Source organism: Ambystoma mexicanum, chromosome 3p (assembly GCF_040938575.1).
Source record: "Ambystoma mexicanum isolate Mex_15411 chromosome 3p, UKY_AmexF1_1, whole genome shotgun sequence".
Taxonomy (NCBI): domain Eukaryota; kingdom Metazoa; phylum Chordata; class Amphibia; order Caudata; family Ambystomatidae; genus Ambystoma; species Ambystoma mexicanum.
This window is the reverse complement of record NC_090925.1, coordinates 736,424,757-736,442,374: the sequence shown is the minus strand read 5'-3', so window position 1 is coordinate 736,442,374 and position 17,618 is coordinate 736,424,757. Positions and strand designations below refer to the sequence as shown.

Below are 17,618 nucleotides of genomic sequence, written 5' to 3'. Positions count from 1 at the left end.
AAAAGGGATTCTTTTCTACAAACTATATAAACTTGTGCAATACTTTAGTGCCACCTACAAGAAGATCCTCAGCGCCCCTAGACATTTTTAATTTACATTGGCTGTCCTGGCTCCCTGCAGACTCTTCTGACCCATTGACTGCGTTCAACTATCCCTCATAGGTGGTGCATAAGTTACTTGTATTGCTGGGAAGAACAAGTTACTTACCAAACCGGTAACGTACTTTCGATGGGATGTTCCTCCGATGTATTCCACATCTATGACAGTGTCCCACAGCTGTGCACTTTGGAAACTTTTCAGCAGAGGGCGTCCTGCGTCGAGCCGATGTCCCTCGAGGGCCTACAGCGAGAGTCGACGTCACCGGATGTTAAATATAGGACACACAGCGCCTGTTGCCTCAGTTTAGCTTTTTCCCTCCAGAAGGTGTGACACCAGTCTCCTGCCAGTATAACTTCCTACAGCCGTGTGGAAATGGAAGCTGTAATCTCAGAGGAAATTCTCCAGAGGGGCAGGCTGGGAGGGCGATGTGGAATACGTTGGAGTAACATCCCCTAACTTGTTCTTCGAAGGGATTGTGTCCTCCGACGTATTCCACATCTATGACAAGACTCCCAAAGCAGTAGCACACTATGAAGGAGGGAAAGAATCTAGAAGGTGAAATTGAGAGTACTCCATTAAATGGATGAATAGAGGACTGCCTTACCAAAGGCCAAATCCTGCCCATGGATGGAGTCCAGGGAATAGTGTTTCACAAAAGTATGAGCAGAGGCCCATGTGGCTGCTTCACAAATATTTTGAATAGGAACACCCCTTTGTAGAGCAGTGGAGGCAGCCACAACCCTAATAGAGTGAGCCAGTAAGCCTACAGGAGGGTCCTTCCCGGCAGACGGTAGCACTCAGTGATCGTCAAAACAATCCACCTGGACATGGTCTGTTTGGAAACATCCTGACCCAAGCGGTGTCCAGCATAACCTACAAAGAGCCGATTGTCCACACTGACCCGCCACATCTGTGAAAGATAAAAGCTCAAAGCTCTCCTAGAATCCAACCTATGGAGCCTCTCCTCTTCCTTACCAGGATGCGGAGGAGGATAAAAAGCCAGAAGAATCACCTTCTGGCTCAAATGAAATTCAGACACAACCTTCGGAAGAAAAGAAGGTTGCACCCGCAGAACAACCCTGTCCTTATGGAAAACAGTAAAGGGTGGCTTGGCAGAAAGTGCCTGCAATTCACTCACTCTGCATGCGGAAGTAACCACAACTAAAAACACAGTTTTAAAAGACAACAGTCTCAGCGGACAAGAGTGCAAGGGCTCAAACGGAGCTCCCATCAAAAACTTTAAAATCAAATTCATATCCCAACCAGGCACATGGAAAGGGGACGGTGGAAACACAGACAGTCATTTCAGAAACTGCAAAATCAAAGGAATCTTAAAGTAAGAACACTTCAGACGAGCGCTTAAATATAGACTGCGCCGCCAGGTAACCCTTAATGGTACACAGGTTTAGGACGAATATACTGAAAAAAAATGGTTGCAATGACCAAAAGTTCTAAAAATGCTACCACCAAAGATTCGAACACCAAATGTTCGAACCATTGGCGGTAGCGTTGAAAAAAATTAATAAATAAAAAATTAAAAGAGAAAAGGACCCTGCAGCGCCAGTTCCCGACCACGGAAGTGAAAGGGAACTGGCGCTGCAGGAACCCAGCGTGAAGATGAATGTAAGTGGGGTTTATGTTGGGGGTGGGGGTGTGCTGAGGGTGTTGGGGGGCGGTATTATGGGTGTGTTGTGTGTGTGGGCGTGAGAATGTATGTGTGTTCGCATGAGAAAGTTGCAAACTTTTGGTAGTTCTCACCTTTCTCATGCAAACGTTTTGCCCGCAGTAGTTTCAGCCGCGGGCAAATCACTTAGATTCGGTACCCACTTGATGGCCCTTGTTGGCTAAAGAAAGCAGAAAAGACAACACCATAGGAATGGAGCATTGGGGAAGGATCCACATTCTGACCCCTGCACCAGTCGCAGAACTTCCGCCAAGGGTACAGGGATTTCGTTGCGGGCTGCCCGGCCGAAAGCAACAGCTCCCATCACGTCATCCGGGAGGTCCCAATCCTTGTATCTTAACCTTTCAGATACCAAGTATGAAGGTTGAGAGACCCGACCACTGGATGGAGAACCAGAGCCCCCCCCCTTCCCGTGAGAGCAGATCGTCTTGGTTGGGAAGACGGCGTGGAGGGCAGATGGACAAGTCGAGAAGGTCCCGGTACCAAGCTCTCCTGGACCAATCCGGAGCATGAGGATCATTCGGGAACCGAACCTCCGTAACCTCTGCAACACTCCAGGAATAACAGGGATTGGAGGAAACGCATACAGCAGTGGGAAGGACCACTCCACTACGAACGCGTCCCCCAAGGCTCCTCTTGGGGGAAATTCCCGCGAGCAGCATCTCTCGCACTTCCAGTTGACACTGGTGGCGAAGAGATCCCCAAAGGGCGCTGATCTTGAAAAAGGACTTCCTAAGCCAGCTCCCACTCGTGAGAGACCATGCTCTGCCTGCTCAGAGCATCTGCCGCCGCGTTTTCATCTCTGGCCAGATGAACTGCCGAGATCGCCATTTCCTGTTGTATGGCCCAGAACCAGAGCTGCATCGCCTCCCTGCACAACAGGAGTGACCCTGCCCCCACCCCTCCTTTTTGTTGAGGTAATCCATGGCCACTGTGTTGTCCGTCATAATCAGGACAGTCTTCCCCCGCACAGACGGCAGAAAAGCCTTCAGGGCCAACCTGCTGGCTCTCGGCTCTAACAGATTGATGTGAAGTCAGGACTCCGACTGAGACCAACGGCCGCTGGCTAACAACTCGTTGGCATGAGCGCCCCATCCTGTGAGGGATGCATCCGTCACCATCGTCACCTTCGGCCATGGTTGCAAAAACGGTGCCCTGAATCTGAACGGGATCCGACATCTTGCCAGAGAACTGCAACCACTGCATCTTGAGAGCCCACTGCAGTTATCTCATCCGCAGTCTGGCCTCTGGCACCAGAAAAATGCAGGATGCCATGAGGCCAAGCAACCTTAAGAATTTGAAAACCGGGAGACTCTGGGCACGTTTGGAACTTGTCCACCATCTGCAGAATGTGATGAGCCCTCACCTGGGGAGGCGAACAATGCCCCAGGGACGAGTCGAGCACTGCCCCGATGTATTGGAGCTGCTGGGAGGGTGTCAAATGCGACTTCTTTACATTTAGGGAGAAGCCCAGCTTGTGAAGGGAATGGCAGGTGACAGATGATCCAGGGCTTACTCCGGAGAGCGCGCCCTGATCAGCCAAATGTCCAGGTAGGGGTAGACTTGAACCCCCCCCTCTCCTGGGGTACCTGCCAAAAAAAACCATCAGCTTGGTGAAGACACTTGGGCGGAGGCCAATCTGAATGGCAGGACCCGAAACTGAAAGTGCGAGTCGCCAGCCGCGAACCTCAAGTACTTCCTGTGCTTGGGATGAATTGGCACATGAAAGTAGGCATCCTTGAGGTCCAGAAACACCAACCAATCCTGAAGTCGAGGGCCTGGAGGACTTCAGAAAGAGTGACCATCTTGAACTTGTCCTTCCTGAGAAGGATGTTCAACCGACGCAAGTCCATGATGGGTCTCAATCCCCTGTCTGTCTTTGGGATTAAAAAATAAGGGGAATACCATCCCTTGTTCTTCTCCACTACAGGCACCAGTTCTATGGCGCCTTTCTCCAGCAGGGATAAGATTTCCTGCGCATGGAGCGGATCTGGAAGCTTCAAAGAGCTTACCTAGTGGATTGTCGTGAGGCCGTTGAAGTAAGGGAAGGCAGTAGCCGTGGGCTATGACATCCAGAACGCACACATCTGAAGTAATGGCACGCCATTCTCCAAGATGCTGCGCAAGTCTGCCCCCAATCGGCGAACCATGGGACATGGCCTCATGACTGAGCTGAAGCGGCTGCGGCAGTGCCTGAGGGCAAAGAGGTAACTGCCCGAGCGGCTTTGGCACCCCGAGTACCCCGTCCACCACGGGTACTCTTACTTTGGTCCCTTTTGGCAGCCCCTCTCGATGTACCAAAAGAGCAGTAAAACCGAAAAGAACCTCCCCTCCATTGCTGTCCCCTAGGACGAAAAGGCAGAGGTTGTCGTACTGCAGCACTCAAAGACTTCGCTGCAGCTTTGGAGGTCTTCAAGGCTCTAGAGCCTTGCTGCCAAATAAATGAACACCATCAAAGGGCATGTTCAGAAGACAGCTTTGCACATCAGGAGCAAACCCCAACTTCCGCAACCACGAAAAGCTGCGTAGGACGGTGCTCGCAGCCATGGACCGGCTGACAGTCTGCCGTGTCGAACCCCGACTGAAGGGATTCACACACAGCATCCTTGCCGTCACGCACGATAGCATCCCTTTCCTCCCCCTCTGGAATATGCTCAGCCGCGTAGGAAATACAGGCCCACAGAGTGTGTTTAAATCTTGCCAAGGCACATGTGGAGTTGACAGCTTTCAGTGACATGCTCCCTGAAGAAAAGACCTTCCGAGCCCATCCGTCGAAGCACTTGTCGTCCCTATCTGGAGGGATGGTAGGGTATGCCTGTTGTCTCGAGGTGGCTGCAGGTGCCTGAACCACCAAACTCAGGAGTGGGGTGAGTAGACAAATAGCTGGGGTCGCTAACAGATGGGTGGTACTTTTTCAACAAATTCTTATTGACCGCCGGAAGCGATCCCGGGGCCTGCCAAGGCGAGGACACCCTTTTTTGCAATGTAAGATGGAAGGGCAATGCCGGGTCAGAGGGGGGGACCTTGGTCCAAGATGTCAGTAAGGTCGTCGTGAATAAATTCCTCAGGAGGACTGGACCACCCCAGGTATTTGCAGAACCGAGACATGAGCCGCCTGTAGGAAGAGTCTGCATGAGCTCCCGGCTCAGGCCTACCAAACTCAACTTCCGGAAACGTATCCAGGCCACTGGCATCATGTAGGGACTGTCGCAACTCCTCCAATGGACTGTCACCCAACAATCCCGGAGCCTCACCCTGAGAAACAGGATCTTCAATGTCTGACCTTTCCTCCTCTTAAAAAATGTCACGCAAAGGCTTGTAAACCCCAGCCAAAGCGACAGGAGAGGGCCTGGAGCCCAATACAGGCCCCCCAGACGTAGAGGAAGCCCCAGGAAACTCCCCAGACACAATACACCCAAAAAGCGCCAAGGGCGTTGAGAGTCTAGACGCTGAGGGCATCGAGGACATTGATGTCGAGAACGCCGAGGGCTTCAGCGACGGAATCCGCCCTGATGGTACCGACGCCGAGACCTTCGGTGTTGACACCGCTACAGTTGTGGGCTGACAGGACGGAACAGCATCGTCCGAGTCCGACTGGACCGGCGCCGAACAAGTCGACACCAGCGTCGGTACCTCCACAGGCTGCAACGGTCTCGCTGGGGACGAGGACCACACACGGCTCTTGTCCGGACGGGACCTCGAGGGCTCCCGGTGCGAGTCGCAGTTCAAGAGCGTTCTATGCCGGCTTCGTGACAAGGCGCGACAGGATCAGTGCCTTGCGACTAGAAAATCGCCATCATTTGCTCCTTGAAAGCGGCCCACACCTCCGGAGTCGAGGACTTTGTGGGACAAGCTACCTTCCCAACGGCACCAGGACGGGGAAGGCGACCGGTGTCGACGCTTCCGAGAGTGCCACGAAGACGAGGAATAGCGGGAACCACTCCGGGACCAAGAACCTTGAGCTTCCTCCCGACGCAGAGAGTCGCCCCTCGAATTGTTGGTGGAAACAGACTTCGATCCGGACTTATGGGACTTTGAGGGCTTAACTGCACAGAGCTTCCCCTTCCTTTCATGCAAGGTCTTGGCTGTTAGAGACTGGCATTAGGAGCAGTCGTCGGTGTCGTGCGACTCACCCAGGCACCATAAGCAAATACAGTGTGGGTCGGTCAACGACATCCTGGGACTTGCAGTCCCGGCAAATCTTGAACCCGGACCTTGGAGTCCGAGGGGCCGAAGAAATAGATATCATAAGAGATTAGAAGAATCCACGAGGCGCGCAGAGTTTCACAAAGCGATACATGTTTGCTGTCGGAAAAAAAAGAACTGGAGGCAACGGGCGCACTGTGTCCTATATATAACATCCAGTGACGTCGACCCTCGAGGGACATCGGCCCAACACTATCGACGCAGGACGCCCTCAGCTGAAAAGTTTCCAAAGTGCACAGCTGTGGGACACTACGGTCATAGATGTGGAATACGTCAGAGGACACAATCCCTTCGAAAGGGTTAATCTACACAACCTTGATTATAAGTGTTATTTGAATACTTTAGTACAAACCTATAACAATAGTTGGGTGATTTATTGTAGAGAGGACAAGGCTGGTGTGGTCTCCTACAGGGTAACTACATACAATCCTGCCTAACACTCTTCCTGCATCCCACTTCAGCATGCACTTGTTTAACAGCAGCGATCAAAATTGGGATTTGTTGACCAGGAGCAAAAAGCATCTCGTAGGTATTTTACATAACCATTTAGGCAGGAGCTACCTCTAGGGAACGAGTACAGATTGCAGAGCAGATCTAACTTTGGGCAAAATGCAAACTTTGTCCATTTCATTTTAACCAATATGACCTTTAAGTGTGCGCTTTACAGTCCTTTATATACATTCCTAAACATACACAGTAAATATCACATAGCCAGATTTCTATGCCACCACTTTACCCCAGGAGTCAAAGGTAGCTCCTGGTAGCTGCTTGTTTCAAGCTAACAAGGCTTCCCTTGGCTATAAGCAGATAGTTACCATCTCCTGGCAATTTTGAACCTTGTGACAGTGGTGTCATTTTCGATGGGAAGTTTGGTTTGAGCAGCATACGAAGAGAACACCTATCGTGTGAAACATTTCTAGGTGCCCAAAGGTGAAAATACAAGAGCATTGTGTGGCAGTATGATACACACAAAGGTGATCAAGTTTGGCACACAGGGTCCCCATTTGCCCAAGTAATCATCTTTAGTGCTCTTCAGACATACCCAGTCACACAAGTAATCTCATCAAGTTGTAAAGTGAGCTGGGCGCATTATTTTGTATTGCACTGAATTAATGTTCTCTATGTTAGCAGGCTGTGCAGTATGGAGTTAGTTCTTACACCATGACATCATTTGAAGTAAAAGACATCCTCTCAAAGCATATGATCTAGAATACCTTAACTTTCTCCTGGTGCCGATAGATCATGTAAGCCACACGCACGTGCATCGCACACCACTTTCCAGACTTCTGTAGAGGGAGAACATACAAACACATATATACACATATAAAAGGAGTACAGAGTATCAATGTAATAATTTGTCCAATGTCATAATTTGTCACAAAAAGTACAGCTAAGCACTAGTAAAGCTCCATCCAGGACCATGACCTGAAACAACCTTGATGCAGGCACAGTTTTTCCAAGATCAGAGGACTTTCGAATATCTAAAGCACAGTGTTAGTCATTGCTGGGCTTGTTTCAAAAATCAGCTCAGAATAAAAGACAGTTACTCACCGTAGTGACTACTGTACTCCTAAATCATAAGTCCCCATGCCTCAATATTTAATGGGAATTCCTGTAGAGAAGTACAGCAAAGCCAGCTTCTCCCTTTCAAAAAGTACATTCGGAGACTGGCTGTATAAGGTCGCAGCCATAGCCATGACTCCAACACACCATTATGAGCACTGGAAGAGCTAGCTAAATTTTTTAGAGGTATGCAGGGTGCATGTATGGTGCAAAGGGGAATATGGACTAGGAATAATGCACTCACCACAGTGAATAACTTCTCCTTTCTCCAGCTTTCTGTTCCCTTTCCTCTATACTTCTGGGCGAGTACCAAGAAATATACAACTCTTCGAAAGGAACGATCTGCTTGCCCAAACTGAGCCGATGTTCTGAGAATAGTGCTTGTAGAAAGCCAACAGGTAGGCCCCGATGGCTTGCCTCCCATGGGACATGCCACTGATAGAAACTCACTGAAACTTTTGTACTGGTCAATTGTGTTCAATCCACGAGGAGTTGGCTTTCCATCGAGCTCATAATTTGCAATACATGATGCAATCTCTCTAGGGTAGTCATGGCTGCTTTTGTACCTGCATTGTATCTGGACAAAAAGGTGGGGGCGTGGTGCATGCTTTAAGTATGATCACCAAAAACACACCGGGAGTAGCACGGATAATGTGTAAAGGAGTCAAGGAGACAGTCGAGCCACACTATGCCCCTAGAAATTCTGAGCAGCTGAGACGGAATGATCTAGTAAGATGAGGCATTTGTGGGACAATGTATTTAAGGGTGATTTGAGCACAACCCTCTGGTGATGGCCGTCTAATCATCTAACACAGGTGGATGTGTGGCCACCACAGCCAGCGTGAATAGGGAGGACCTCCTCACAGGGAGACACCGTAGCAGAGAGCCTTTGCGAAGGAAGAGTTTTAGGGAGAATTCTCATTGATGTGCCAATTCCTTTCAACCTTAGAGACCCGCAGCTCTTTTGCTGGACTTTTAACAGTGACAAACTCCATAGGCATCTACTTTGTGTATGGTGACACACAGCACTTTAAGTGCAGTATCACAGAGAAATCCTTTTTATTTCTAATAAGGTTTAAATACCTTTCTTTGTGTGAACTACTGTTACCAAGAATACTAAAGAGAAATTGACTTTACTTAGCTTTTCTCTTTGTAGGTCCAGCACACACCATTTTATGTGGAGTGCTGGGGAGATACCTAGTAGTCGCTTATGGTACATGCTCATGCAATTTTGTTACCCTCACTACTTTAAATGGCTGGTGGCAGTGGTTTAATTTTCCTACCATTGTACATTTCTACCGCAGGCGGAGGGCTCTGTTCTTTCATTGCAAGTCATTTTTAGGATTGCCTTTTAAACTAGTAACAAAATTACAAAAAAGGTCATCAAATTATTTTTTGGGGGTGCAGGGTTTACCCCCCAAACCCCTCTCCCACCCCTATGTTTAACTATTCCCGTTCCCCCTACACCTATTTTACCCTTTCCCACCACCCCCCAAAATAATTCTATGACTTTTTTTTGTAATTTTATCCTAGTTTAAAAGGCAGTTGTAAAAATGACTGCCGATTAAACGTTATACCAGGCGGAATCCTCAGCTGCAGTATAGCACTCATGGGTGACCATTATGTCAAAATGGCCCCGGTCGTCTTTTTTCACCATTTTCTGTTTGTGAGGTCTTTCATGGGTTTTACTCTGCACGTTGAGCAAGGTTTGAGCCCTTTGTTCGTTTTGCCTTTGGTGGGCTTCAGCCCTGAAGCCCGCCTCTGGCCCCAGTGTTTCTGGAAAGGCAGGATGTGAGGGAGGTTCCCGAAACTATCCTGTCCTTTGTGTCTAGGAATGCCCGACTGAAACCAGTCCTGATTGACTGTCCTTTTAGGACAGCCACCCTGCTGTGTGATTGACAGCCTAGGCGGAGCATGAATGGGAGAAAGCTGCTTAAAAGGGCGAGGGTTTTGGGACTAGAGGCAGAGTCGACCACTGGGAGAAACACCTGAAGAAGAAATTGTGAACGAAGCTTGCTGCATCCTCCTGGACCTTTGAATTACCAGGTGAAGCCCTGCTGCTGTGATGAAACTCTTTTTTCTAATCGACAAGAGAAGCTCTGGAAGGATGACTTCTTCCCTTGGGTTAGTGAGACTAACTAAACCCGAGACGAACTCACTGTACCATCTTCCCCGACTGGCTGTACTAGTTTGCTGCTGCAGGAACAGAGTGTCGGGGGCGAGAAACGGTAGTCTAGTGCAACGTCAAACCCGGCCAGAAGCTCCAGGAGTCTCCTGTGGACCCTCCAGAAGCAGGACAACCCGAGCTCCAGTCCTCAGAGTGTAGGACCCAAGGAGTGAAGGAAGCCACAATGGTATCCGTGGTGGTGCTGTTTACCAAGCGCTGAAATCGCAAAGTGCCGCTGATCTGAAAAGAGCCCATCGCTGCACAAGTTCTCTAGACGTCCTCCCTCTTATCCCCACGACGGAGGTTCAAGAACCCAGGGTCTGCACCGCTGCAACAGGACAAAATCCAGCTGGATCACTCTTCAAACCGGAGGTACTTTTTAGACTTGGGGTATGTACTTAAGCGTCTTTTGAGCTGTGCTTTTCTCAGTTGAGACTTGTATTGGATTACCCTTAAAGTGGCTACTTTTGTTGGAGTTGATTCCAACTCTGCTTTTTACAGGCTTAACAGCTTGTGGCCCTACAGGTGATTTCTACAAAACTTTAAGTGCAAGACCTTTATTATAAAAAAGTGCCTCAGCTCCATAGACTGTGCTCCAATTGACTTTGGCTGTCCTGGTTCCCTGAAGACTATTTTATTTTTGGATTTGTAGAGCGCACTACAGCCCACAGGCATCGTGGCGCTTAAAGGATACTTAAGAAGGCTTGCTTGAGGGTTACAATAAGCGGCCAAAGGATAATGCTTAGATACTGTTAGTTAGGTTACAATTGTTGACACATTTTGTTACATAGTACTATGTGATGCATAGAAAGGTGTGACATTCATGAAAAGCAGACGTGCGTGGGAGTCGATGGATCTGATCTGTGCTGGGAGGTTCCACATGGTTGCACCCATTGTTGGGAAGCTGGCACCTCCCGCACGCACTCTGCGTGTGTGAGGAACCATGATACGGTTGGCATAGGCGGACCTTGAAGGTCTAGAAGCTGTTTGTTTGGCGATACTCTGCGCTTGGTACATGGGTGCCAGACCGTGAAGACATTTATGTGTTGGGCAAGTGTTTTAAAGACAACCCTTTCCTTGATGGGAAGCCAGTGTACCTGCCTCCTGACACCAGAAATGTGCTCCCTGCGTGAGATGCCTGTTGCGGCCCATATGGCATTATTTTGGGCAATCTGGAGTTTCGCCAGGTTTTTTTGAGAGGTTCCGATAAAGAGGACATTGCAATAGTCCAGTCTGGAGCCAATGATGGCTATGGTGATGCAGTTTTGCTGCGACAAGAATGGCCTGACAGCATTGATCAATTTAAAGTGATATGCTGCCGAGGAGGCAATGGCATTGACCTGCCTGTCCATGGTAAGGCTGGGTTCAAGGTACACACCCAAAGTCTTGATCATTTGAGAAACTGTGATGGGGCTATGGTCGATGGAGAACGAGTGGTACTTGTCAAGTTTGCCCAGTGTGGATGGAGACCCCGACTAACAGAAGTTTGGTTTTGTCACTGTTTAGACAGAGCCAATTGTCGGCCATCCAGGATTGAATGGTGGAGTAGATGAAATTGAGGGTGTTCATATCGGTTAGATAGTCCCCAGAGAGGGGGATGAGTACCTTGGTATCATCTGCATAATTCGTATACGAGATGCCCAAGTCATCAAGGATTCTGAACAGAGGTCTTGTGAAAAGGTTGTACAAAGTAGGGGCTATGCAGGAACCCTGTGGGATCCCACATTTGATAGGACTGGGGGTGGCATTAGCTGAGTCAGAAAAGACCTTCATTACTCTCCCCTGAAGGAATTAAGTTATCCATTCACATGCCTTGGGGGAGAAGTTGGCTGAGGCGGAGAGATGGTGGCATAGTGTTTTTTGCTCTACCAGGTCAAACGCTGCAGAGAGGTCTAGGAGCAGTAGGAGTGCAGGTTTGCCTGCGTCTCTTAGGTCATCTATTTGATTTTTTAGGTCAAGTAGTGCCGTTTCGATGCCATGACGAGGACGAAAACCGGATTGGCGTAGTCGAAGAAGGTGGTTATCCTCAAATTTTTGAACCTGAAGGTAAGCTGCTTTGTCCAGAATCTTTAGCAAGAAGGGGACCGTAGTAATGGGTCTGTAATTCCCTAATATCAACAGGTCAAGAGATGTTTTTTGAGGAGTGGTCGGACTCGAGCTTCTTTTAGGGAAGTTGGTACATGTGATGATTGGAAGGATGAATTGATGAACGCAGTGATGAGGGGCAAGGGCAGGTGCACAGTCCTTGATGTGTGCCAGGCATGCATCACCCTTACAATTGGAAGGTTTGATAGATTTTATGAGGGCAGTGACTTCTGCTTCGCTCATGTCAGAAAACTCAAATTTAGATACCTCGTTGCAGGTGTTACAGGTTTGAGGTGCTGCTGGACAGGCTGGTAGAGTTGGAGCTTTTTGGTGAGCTATTATTTTGGTCTGTAGGGAGTCGAATTTGTGTAGCATGGCTGCTTGAATTTGGTTGCACCAGTGCTCGTCCTGGGTGAGGGTGGATGAGGGGGTGGGGAAGGTAGTTGAGGGCGCCTCCAGTTCCGTGAAAATTGCAGAGATTTCCTTAGTCCCCGAGTTGGCGTTGTTAATCCTACTGTTGTAAGATACAGCTTTGGCAAGCGTGATCGCTGTTTTGTATTTTCTAGCAAAGGACTTGAAGGTCCATGAGTTCTTGGGAAAACCAGGCATTGGAGTGTTCAGTTTTATTTTTTTTTTAGCTTTTTTGGTAGTGAGGGGCGATGGCATCTACTGCCGTAGTTATGACTTGGTTAAAAGTGTTGGCTAAGAGGACAGGATCATTAGGGAAGGGTGATTGCATAGCTGAACAAGCAGGTGAGGTAGGATAGTATCTTTGCTAAGTTTTTTAGAGCTCCTTGAGAGTCCGGCAGGGAGTAGGATGGTAGGTTTAGATGGTCCTGTGGAGGTGTCGATGTGAAAGTTGATACAGAAATGGTCTGACCAGGGGATAGGAGAGATGGTGGGAAGGAGAAGGGGCAATTATGTTGTGTAATCAAGTCTAGGGTACATCCTTTAATGTGTGTGGACTTGGTGATGGCTTGGGCAAACCCTAGTGTGGCTAGCGCTTTTTGCGGAGAGTAGGCGTTGGCATCGTTAGGGTCGTTAAGCCCTAGATTGAGGTCACCCAGTAGTACTACTTTGGTGTTTTTTTTTTCAGTGGTCTTACAGAGTAGATGAGGAATTCTTGGAAGTCAGTGGATGGGCCTGGTGAGCGATACACAAGATGGAACGCAATGGTAGCTTTAGGGGAGATTTTGAGCTTGATGAGAAGGTATTCTGAGTTGTGTCCTATTTCACCCTGAATTCTTCTGATGTCAAGAGTGTCCTTCGCTATAATAGCCACACCTCGCCCCCTTTGTCCTACCCGATCCTGTCTAAATATGGTAAAACCAGTTGGGACGGCCAGTGAGAGGGCTGGTCCGGAGGAGTCTTGTAGCCCGTCTCACAGAGAAAGAGCAGGTCAAACTTATCCCTGGTGATGAGGTCATGCACATCAAGGATGTGCGCAGGGAAGGAGAGGGCTTTCACTAAGGCACAGTTAAGAAAAGTAGGGAAGAGGCTAGATGGGGTTGCTGAGGAGGGTTGAGTAGACACTTGGTTAGTGGCCATGGCAGGTGGGGCAATGGGAAGAGTGGCATCACTAATTTCAGGGGCATCATGGCCTAGCAAAACATTGGGGGCATCAGGGCCCAGCAGAACAATGGGGGCATCTGCATAACATGAGGCACCTTGCATGCATGTGGGTAAGCGCCCAAGGGTGGGATGAGTGCCTAGTGGCGACTTCTCGAGTGACTGGCGGTTTGTGCCTCTCCACACAACGACCTTGTGGGGCGCCTTAGTATCATGGGTGAGGAGCCTTGAGCAGGGGTTACGGGAGCGCTCTAGGGATAGTGGAAGTAAGGATCTCGGAGCGTTGGGCATTATATCAGCAGGGTTGCAGCCTGCGGCCGGGATAAGACTGGAAAAACAACCTATCCCAATGCAGGCTGGGGCGTGGGTTTGCAATGCGACGCATTCCTGGAGCCGAGGCGTGCATTCCGCATGGATGCGCTGGGCTGGTACGTGCAGGGGAGCTGGCGCAGGGTGCGCAGACGGAGATTTCCGTTACAGCTGGATACATTTTGGGTGTGAGCAATGGGGGCATCGTGGGAGGCAGCGCCACCCTTACCTTTGAGGTGGGCATGGAATTCTGCATCCAGCAGCTCCGAGCTGCAGAGAGGGAGCCTGGCCTTTCCTCCAGGCCTTCGCTCCATGGCTTCACCTGCCGGCGCACCACCCCTCCATTTAAAGCAGGAGGGAAAGGCCGGACAGGTTGCAGGGGCCAATCCGGGCTGTGTGGATGCCTGGTCACCGGGGCAACCGTGGCGGCGGCCATCTTATGATTCCTTTGTGCCGCGTGGTTCTTCTGGGTGGTCCATTGACTGATTTCTGTCTCATAGGTGGCAACTTGTTTTAGACTGTTATTGCTGGGAAAGGCTGGTCTAGACTTCATTGGTAGATATAAGTATACTCACAAGCCACGAGACCCTGTTTAACCTTTTATTCTTCCTTTAACCATTCCATTCTGCAAACTCAGAATCTGCAAAGTTTAACTAGTGATATATAAATGCCATTACTGTCCTTGTGAATAAAGTCACCTCCGGGCGTAGGAAGTGTGTAAAAAGCATATCCAAAGAGTACCCACCAACTTGTGCTGATTTTGAAAAGCATTATAAAGTATAGTTGATTGTTACATATATTGCCCTTTTTTTTTTTAAAGAACACTTCTTTAAAACGTGATGTTAAATACATAACTATTTTATATTTATAACCTACTTCATGCAAAGGGGACACTTTCCCAGCTACATTATTTAAGGAATTTGCAGAAACTCTTGCCCCATGGGTCACCCAGTTTGTGAATCAATCCTTTGATGAAGCATATGTCCTGGAAAATATAAGAGGCTTGGATAACCCCACGGAGTAAATATGGACCCCTCTATTCTCGGAAGCTTTAGACCAATTACAAAGGTGCCTTTTTAACAGAAAGTGATTGATAAGATCACCTACTTACAGTATCAAAAAATGGTTTCAGACAAGATGCGTCTGTATGGCATAATGAGATATTGCAACTCAATAATAGGTGTTTGCATTGGCAAAGTTGGATCAGAAAAGGTATATTAAATCTAAGTGATTTGTTAGATGAAGTAGCCTACTGCAATTTGAGGAGCTGCAAGGTAAGAATAATTTAGGAAATAGAGAATGAAGTAGATATCTGGATTTGGTTTCATTAATCAAAGAAAGAGTATGGCTGTTGATTCATTGGGGAAGAAACCTGAGATCTGTAAGCTGTTGATTGGGCAAGAATATAATGTGCGTACCTATATGAATTTCATGCCCATGGAGGTAGGACATAATTGCTTGGAATGAGCCAAGGAATATATGGTCGGATGATGTCGATGTGGTCATTTCGGAAGAAGATTGGAGGGATGTTCTTAGAGTAAGCATACATTTGGAAAAAGATAAGAATGTGTGTTTAGCTAGGCAGAAAATAGTTGGTATGATTTATTGGACACTAGTTAAGATGTTGAAATTGAAGTTGAGGATTATGAGTCGTGCTAAGAGGTATCCCTATTGCATCTACTTTGGGACTGCTCAAGAGTACAGGATTTTTGGAGAGATGTGATTGATATGGTTTTTTGATATAATCATGCAAAGGTCGGCGGCAAATTTGATCTTGCTTCTACATAGAAGGAGGTGAGTGAACACTAGAACATATCTGGAAATGGTGGCGATTAAGCCAATCCTTAAGGTCTGGAAGTATAGAAAGAAACCTACGGTTAGGAAATGGTTGGCGGAGCTGCAGATTCTGTCCAAATACGAAAAGATTTCAATGAAGGGTAAAGGTAAAGAGGGAGATTATCTTTCATTATGGGGGCCATTCAATACTTTATATGAGTGATGAAATCTAGAGATGGTGGGAAGGTGGGAGAGAGGAGTGAGGACCCCCCCTTTTTTTCTTCTGTCGTCTTTTGTGACTTGTGCGTTTTGGTGTCAATTTTATAATTGCTTCATTTTTGCCATTTGTATAGGGTGATCGTATATTGATATATTTGGGTGAGGGTGTACTGGAATTTTAGATATTTATTAATGGTGTTATTGAAAAGTTATTGTATTCGATTCTGTTGTAATTCATTGAAACCTATGTGATGGAATTATATTTTTTGGAAATCTAATAAAAAGATGTAACAAAAATAAATAAATAAAATAGTGTAGAGAATAATGGCCTCCTTGCCTCTGAACAATCTGGCTTCCGAGCAAAGCATGGTACGGAGACAGCCCTATTGGACCTACAATCTAATATTGCCACTATCATTGAAGGGAATGCAGCACTACTTTTATTGGACCTATCCTCCGCATTCGATTTGATAGAATATGATCTTCTGGTTCATATATTACAGTTGGGAAATGCACACCACACGTAGCCAAATGGTTTAAATCCTTCCTGGGACCAGAATGGCTGCAGTAGTTAAAAGATAACCGCTGGTCGAGAAAAACATCCATAATATGTGGAGTACCAATGTCTTCTCGAAGCTCCTATGTGACATTCTCACGACACTGGGTGTCCAGTTTACCAATTATGCAGACGATGCACAGGTGGTTTTTAAGATGCCAGGAACATAGAAGGACAATGCCCAAGGAGTAAATGGTGTTTAAAGCCATTTGAAAATAGAACGCAGCAAATTATCTAACCTTAAACAAAGAGAAAACAGAGCTACTGATAATAGGCACACCACAAACATTTAAACAAATTGGATGATCAGTTGTTAGAACATGTAAAAACCCTTGGGAGTCTTTACTCCCAGTTACCATTTAAAAGGCATATTCATATTTGTAATCTACATGTGCTTTTTATATAAATCTCCTTTGGCAAATTCGTCCATATTTGACGAACAAAATAGAGCTATGATTGCTGGTGCAATCATAAATGCAAAATTGGACTATTGCAATAGTCTCTTGATGGGTACATCCAGAACAAACGTAAGGAAGATGCAAACAATACAAAATTGAGCCGTTACGGCTGTTTACAGTTTGAGTCGATGCTCTAAGATTTCGTCTGCCAGGAGAAAGCTGCACTGGCTCCCTGTTGAACAGCGAATAAAATGTAAAGTTGCAGTATTGGTATTTAAATGTTTTTTTAGGAAATGCACCAAGCTATCTTGTAAACAAGATTTTAAAAAAGCCCTTGCAAGAAGAATCCTTCGCTCTAATGGAAATCAAATGCTGCATCAGATCCGATTGACTCTTAAAAAAAATTGGCGGAGCCAACTTTAGTTTTTGGGCTCCTACTATTTGGAATTCTCTCCTTGATCTCAAGAACTGTGAATCCACTGCTCTTTAAATAACAGCTGAAGACATTGCTGTTCGGAGGAGGGATGATCTAACTACTTAGTTCCTACTTTACCCTAGCTACTAGATCCCCACTGCTTTTAATATTTTACATGTTTGTCCTTGTCTATTTGAGCACCTTGAGGTCTATGGGCGAATGGCGCTATACAAGAAACAATATAGATAGATGGATAACAAACCTTGAGTATAAGGGATGAACAAGTTACTTCTTACCTTGTAACGTTCTTTCGACGGGATGTTCCTCCGACGTATTCCTTATCTTAGATATCTCCTTCCAGCTCTGCTGGCCTCGGAAAATTTTTCTGTAGAGGGCGCTGCCTATAAAGGCCGCGCGCAGCATCCGTTGCTCAGTTCCGTTTTGTAGCCCACAGTATTATTGTCTGGACTAGACTAATCACCCTGAAGGAGCGTAAACTGCAACAACAAGGGAAGTAGAACTGTGGGGATGGATGGGAGGGTCGATAAGGAATACGTCGGAGGAACATCCCG

At 47.3% G+C, this 17,618-nt stretch overlaps 1 protein-coding gene across 2 annotated transcripts in view; it reads right to left on the bottom strand.

The window, feature by feature from the left end:
• The window catches only part of FBRS (fibrosin), a 710,625-nt gene that overhangs the window by 106,917 nt on the left and 586,090 nt on the right, over positions 1 to 17,618 (bottom strand). For both annotated transcript variants that reach the window (XM_069651625.1, XM_069651626.1), the window contains exon 14: positions 7,204 to 7,275. In XM_069651625.1, the coding sequence (XP_069507726.1) occupies positions 7,204 to 7,275 (72 nt within the window). The remainder of the gene's footprint in view (positions 1 to 7,203; positions 7,276 to 17,618) is intronic.